Below are 6,548 nucleotides of genomic sequence, written 5' to 3' on the forward strand. Positions count from 1 at the left end.
GTAAAGGTGAATAATATACAAGGGGACAAAAAAATTCATGGAAAAATGAAATTAAAATGAGTTTATCTTGGTGCAAAAAACAATTTGAAACTCATGTATAATTTTTTTTACAATATGCATTATCCATGCACTTTTGGAAGATCCCCTGTATTGCTTTGTACAGTCCATGTTAACTATGGAGTACCCTCTCTGAAGCCATTGCAGTCTGAATGACCCTGGTTGGAGAATTAGCCCATGGGCACTCTGGTCACCGACAGCACAGCACATCTCTGTTGGGCAGTTCTGCCCACGGAACAGATACTCCCTGAGGAGCAGGACAGCAGCCACAGGCCTGCAGTACTTACCTCCACCTGCTGAAGGGCATCCTCTGTGTCTCCGACCTCAGATGTGGAGATGGAAGGGTAGTTAGAGTCAGATTCTAAGCTGCTCTGGTTTGAGGGGTTTCGCCTGTGGCCTGGTGTTTGCTGTTCAAGTAGAAAAATGTGACAACTTGTAATGAACTATTAATAAGTACTTACTCCAAAGAATAGTAGGTCCTACAGTTGCCCTTTTGCCTCCTTTGTTAACTCGAAGAGGTACCACCATTTTTTAGAACGATGGCTAAGTAAAACCATGCCACAAAACATTTTACCTACAGTCCTTACAGCCATTCATTCAGTTAACTAATGACATGAAAATTAGGAGACAAGGGAATCAGCAGTTAGCGTAATGGCTATGTCGCTGGACTCCCACGCAGTCGACTGCGGTTCGGGGCCTGGACCCCGGGGCCTTAAACTCAGGCCGGGTGCGTGTGCGTGCATGCCCAAGATCCTGAGAGGAGAATGGAGGAAAATCCCCCCTGGGGGGTGATTTCTCGCTTTCTGTCTCTATGTCTCTCTCTCTCTCTCTGTCTGGCAAGCACACACGCCCTATAGTGGAAAAAAAACCTCTCCACAAAAAAAAAAAAAATTAGGAGACAACACAGCTCCACAGTAAAGATTGAGACTTCTTATCTCTCCCTTTCTCTTCTTTATATATTTATTTTCTTTTAGAGAGATTTTTGCTATAGGGTGTGTGCACTCGCCAGAGGGACATAAAGTGAGAAATCGTCCCCCAAGGGGGTGGGTCACGTCACAATTCCTTCTCCTCCATTCTCCTCTCAGGATTTTTGGCATGCATGCACATGCACCCGGAGTGAGTTTCAAGTCACCACTAGGTCCAGGACTTGAACGGCAGTCAACTATGTGGGAGTCCAGCGATGTAACCACTATGCCATCCGCTGGTCCTAGAGTTCTCTTATCTCTTAATGAAATGCAAATTCAGAACACTTAGCCAATTTCACCAAAAGGTCTAGGCAAAACAATCTTTCACTCCTTCACTGCCTGTCTGGCCCTCAAAGACAGTCATGTCACCTGTCTCCCACTTGAAAAAAGAAAAGTTGTAAACCTGCCCTGAATAGTCCCTTCCTTTCAGTATGAACTCTACCAACCCGTTCATGAAAACAGTTGCATACTACAAAAAGTTTACCATTGATACTGTTCATTTAAAAGTGCCTTTTGGTTTATTTATTTATTTTTGGATTATGATTTGGCTTTCAGAGAGAAAATTGAGCTTGGCAGGAAAATTTTAGACTTCTATATATATGCTTCTATTCAGTGTCTCTTCCTGGTTTCTGTGCAATTAACTTATTCAATCTTGTTGGAATACATGTTTCTAGAGGGAATATTTATATGGCATAAGGAAGAATGACAAATCCTGAAATATCATGAAAATATTTCTACATATTGATGAACTACAGCGTGTATTTCATCAGAGATTAGGAGACATGATCAGACCCCTGCAGGAGGCCTCTCTGCCTCAAACCCTAATGAAGTTGAGATTAAAACTGCCTTTGCATCATTACCATTTCCACAAAGAGATCTTCCCAGAACAGGAAACAGGAAGGATCACGCATGAACTTCAGGAGAATTTTCCTTAAACCCATCATTGAGATCTTTATAAGATCCACAGCTGGAAAAGGTGTGTTCTTAGAAGTGAACAGTGAGCCTAGCTACTTCCTTGTACACTACTTCTTGCGGGAATAGCAAGAACAGATGCTGGAAGGGAACACCGTGCATCAAGTGCACATTTGCTGAGCACCACAGGGTGTCAGAGAGCAATGCACAAGGTCTAGGACCAGACGAGGGCCAGAGGGGAGGGGCTGTGGGCCAGCAGGACTGCCCTCCTTGCCTTGATGATGGTCATCTCATCCCGAAGGTTGTCATATCTTTGCTCCAACCGTGAATATTCCTTCACGAGATTCTGGTACCGGGACCGCTCCTCTTCCAGCTCTTTCTTCATCAGGAGATTCTCCTTCACAGAGTTCTGGGCAAACTCATCTGGAAAGCAATTGCACTAAGCTGCACTTCTGCTCTGGAACAAACTCCCCTCACATGTATTGACCCATGACTCAGATTAATCTCTTGTTTAAGGCTGCCCACCACAAGCTCATGGCACAGGCATGTGATAAACCTCTGGAACTCCTCACCACTGCAGAGCAAAGGAGCAGCTCATGATTCTGGTTTAAGTCTTTGAGACGGGGAGAAAGACCAAGCCCACTCTTGAGGTAGGGGAGAGAAATTAGCAACATACACGGGAATTACTGGGTTAATTCTCTTACAGTCATCATGGCACCTGTGGGCAGCACCCCTGGAAGAACTATGGTCTTTTCCCACAGTTTCTTTCCTATTCCTGATCTTTCAGGTTCTTGGAGGGCAGGGAAATTAAAGGAGATTTGAAGAAATAAGGCAAAAGATTAGATTGGGTGAAGGCGGAAAGGCAAATAGACAACACGGTTGGCCTTTTCTCTGCCCAAACTAAGTATTCATATTAACAGAAAAAAAAATTAAATTTAAAAATGGCTTGTGTTTTCAGCAAGATTTCATGTTGGGTGGGACTGCCAGGTCATGTGGTTCATTCTCTCGTGATACAGTGGAGAGTGCAGTGAAGAGGGGGATTTGGTTACAGTCACACCGAGTTAAGACAAGAATGAGGTAAGGCCTGCAAACTGCCCCCCCCACCACCACCATGCACACACTCCTCCATAGCCAAGTGGCACTCAGAGTGATGGCAGCCCAGGGTGGTGGGTGCTCAGAGAGGCTGACCTGGGATCTGATTCAAGACCTCCTCTTTGGCAAACACAGGCAGATAACACACTGGGGAGGAGAAACTATGACCAGTACCATGAGTGCTAAAGACGAACGTAGAAACAGCAGCAATGACAGTTCCCGGGAGCTCACTATGTGCTAAGCACTTCGGCTATAGTATCTTGTTCACCTTCCTTGAGCTCTGAGGTCTGTATCTTTATGCCCACTCCACAGATAACTAAGCTGAGGACTTGTGGAAGGCCATGCTGCCCCCTGCCTCCCCAGTGTAAGCTGTGCTTTTTGTGCAGGTCTCCCTGACCCCAAGTCCCATGCACTGTGCGGTCCACAATGTGTGCATCCCAAACTCATTAAGCTCTTAAAGCCAGATATCACACGAGACCTTAAAGATCACTGTTCTAGTTTCATCCCTTTTCTATTAAAGCCCTTTCCCCACTGCAGCATCATGACTAACTGCACACTTGCTTGGAGTCTTCTGGGGGAAAACTAGCGAGGAAAAGAGGTTAAAATCTAAAACACAACTCAAGCACTTTGGTGTTTACCTTTAGATTGGCACAGGATTTGGTTGTTGAGCTGTTCTTTCTCATCTTTCAAGAGAGCATTTTCTTGTTCCAGGTCTGCAACTCGCTGAGGAGAGAGAGCAACAGGAAAAAATGTTTCTCTGTGATACCAGATGAGGGGGAGGTTCCCTCTGTAGAGTTTAAACGTCAAGTGGTTATATGTAAACTCGGATACTGAAAGAAAAATCCCACTAAAACGTGACACAGCTGACCACTGTTTATAGTCATCAGATGCCCATAGAAGCCTCATGGAATCTACACCAGGCCCACATGGCTACTGAAGAACTTACAGCGGCAACAGCTTCCCTGCTCTTGCATCCATCTGCCCGTCGTGCTACATTTTGAGCTTTCAAATCTGAGTCTTAGGAAAGCCAAAAAGCTCACAATAAATACACTATCTCTGGTGTCCATCCACCTTGCCCTTCCCTGTTTTGCTGGACTGGCATAGTCCAAATTCTGGGAAAGGGAAGGAGACTTGCTACTGACATTCAACTCCCCTGCCTAGTGGCTGGCTTCTGACCACAATGCCAAAACAACACAGAATGAACATTACTGGGAAAAAATATCAGCACAGAAGGAAAAAGAAGAGAGAAATATGAATTAAAGAAAAACGCTTACCTGCTCAAAAAGAAAAATTAAAACAGTGTGAGGCAAGTTTCTAAAAAATTCCATTTTTTGTTCCTTATTATTAGAGCAAATATTTGTACGGATTTAGAAAACTAACATTTCAAGCATGTTCCAAGAGAATCTGAAATCATTACTTGGTCTATAAAAGAGGATGGGCTTAAGTCATTGGATCCAGCCATCCTGTGGAGGACTTTCCCCAACCTGTGCAAAAGAGCCTCAAAAATGACATTCTCAGGACAGTAACACAGCACATAAAACCTAGCGTGTCCTCAGTAGCAGATGGATGACACAGTGACCTTCTGGAACTGTAGCCTAGGAGGTGATGGTGGAGAGATGACCCCTGAAGACCCACTACATTCTCACCAAACAACTTTCAAACTCTGTTAGAGCATTTGATAAAACCAAAAAAGGAAGACTCGAGGCATACTGGCTAAGCAGAAGTAGTCTTGGTCAGGTTTGAATTTCAACTAGTTATGCTCATAACGCCATCTTCCCTTCCCCTCCTGGCTGATAGTAAGGCTCAAGGCACCAAGAAGTGATTTGCGTGAATCTCCCTGCCCCCACTGTCCACCCACTCAGTGTCTTCTGGAAAGGGTCAGCAGAGAATGGCAATGAGGCTGGAGTCTAGGATGGAGTTCACCAGCCCTCTCTGCCTCAGGGGCTCAGAAGGCAGTGACTTCCACTTACAGGTACCTCAGCTGTTGGGGAGCTGCCAACAGGTGCGCAGGTGGCCTCCTTCAGGTTTGTTCTAGGGCCCCGTAGAAAGACATTAACTACACTCCATACTGTCAGCAGCTGGCATATGGCTCCCGGCACCTCGTTACTACTCAGTTTAACACTAGCAAACTCCACATTTCAAGAGGTTTTTTTTTTTTTTTAATTTTTAAAAATCTCTTTAAAAATGTGGCTGCATTGTAAAGATGTGCAATGATTAAATTAAAAAAAATTGGAGAAAATTTTAAAATATTCTATTTAAAAAAATGTAACTTGAAACTACCTTCCAGAAACTTTCCCTTTCCAGTCATAGGCCCAGCTAGAGGATGTTCTCTCTTCCCAGCCTCTAGATGCAGACGGACCTGATCTGTCTCATAGTTACTCTGTGGTCGTACTGCCGTCAGCTACCGACGCGTGTTTACTAAAGCCATCCGGCTCATCCTGACACTACTCTAGGTTAAGAGTGAGTGGTCTCACAGACCACTTCAGACCTGCAGACCACTTCACCCCACCGCAAATCACCAGCATAGTTTGGGCCTGTCTTGATGGAGGGTCAGACAAAAGGAATGTTTTCCTCCTCACAGGAGAGCAAATGAGATCAGGCTGGTAAAAAGATATACGTAAGTGACTAATTACAGCAAGCCATTACTCTCCTTCGGTAATTTATCATCTGTAATAACTAATGCAACTGATGTTTGTATCTACAGAACTAAGCCAAGGCTGGGTGATGAGGGCAAGGTACAGAAGAAAAAGCACTGGCTGTCAGTCACAGTGCATGATCAGGAGAGGCGCCCGCTCATAAGCCTGGTCCTGGCCCCTGGGTGACCCGGGGCAAGGCTGTCATTCATCTCCTAGACACTTTCTGATGCCCCTCTGTGCTGGAAACTTTACTGGGGCTGGGGGGTGGGGCAAAACATAAGGCACACAGTAGCTGTCCTCAGAAAGTGTCCAGCTCGCCAGAGTGGAGATGTCAATACTAATAAAACGAAGGAGGGCCACAGCAGATGCCTGTAAAGCAGGGTTTCTCAGCCTTGTCTCTGGGCTGGATAATTCTCTGCTGGGAGAATAATTGGAGATAATTCTCTGCTCCCCACCAGACACACACACACAATGTGACAACCTGAATGTGTCCAGACATTGCCGTATGTCCCCCGAGGGCAACATCGCCAAGAAAAGAGGCAACAATGCGTGGTATCTGGGTCCACGAGAGCTTCACAGGAAGAGGTGGTCACCTGAATTAGGCCTGAAAGTCGCTTGTCACAGACAGCAGAGGCGAGGGATGTTCTTCTGGCTGTCCCAAAGGCATGGAGGGGGAAGGGCATGTATTCGGGAATGCGAATGGTTCCATGTTACAGAAATACGTGTTCTGGAAGAAGGACTGAGAAGTCATGGCTGGATGAGCAGAGGGGGATGAGAATCAGGCTGTGAATGGCTTCTCTCCCTTTGTCCTGGGGATAAACTCTGAAATCCTCAGGCTCCAAACTCCACCCAGGTTGGGTGGCTTCTCCTGTCTCTTCCTGCTGCG

At 45.6% G+C, this 6,548-nt stretch overlaps 1 protein-coding gene across 2 annotated transcripts in view; it reads right to left on the reverse strand.

Moving 5' to 3' along the window:
• Window positions 1-6,548, reverse strand: part of MYO5B (myosin VB) — a 275,873-nt gene that overhangs the window by 54,161 nt on the left and 215,164 nt on the right. For both annotated transcript variants that reach the window (XM_006144449.3, XM_006144451.3), the window contains exons 23-25: window positions 3,665-3,749; window positions 2,209-2,357; window positions 345-464 (exon numbers count right to left, since the gene is read on the reverse strand). In XM_006144449.3, the coding sequence (XP_006144511.1) occupies window positions 345-464; window positions 2,209-2,357; window positions 3,665-3,749 (354 nt within the window). The remainder of the gene's footprint in view (window positions 1-344; window positions 465-2,208; window positions 2,358-3,664; window positions 3,750-6,548) is intronic.

This window comes from Tupaia chinensis, unplaced genomic scaffold (genome assembly GCF_000334495.1).
Source record: "Tupaia chinensis unplaced genomic scaffold, TupChi_1.0 Scaffold000119_2, whole genome shotgun sequence".
Lineage (NCBI taxonomy): Eukaryota > Metazoa > Chordata > Mammalia > Scandentia > Tupaiidae > Tupaia > Tupaia belangeri.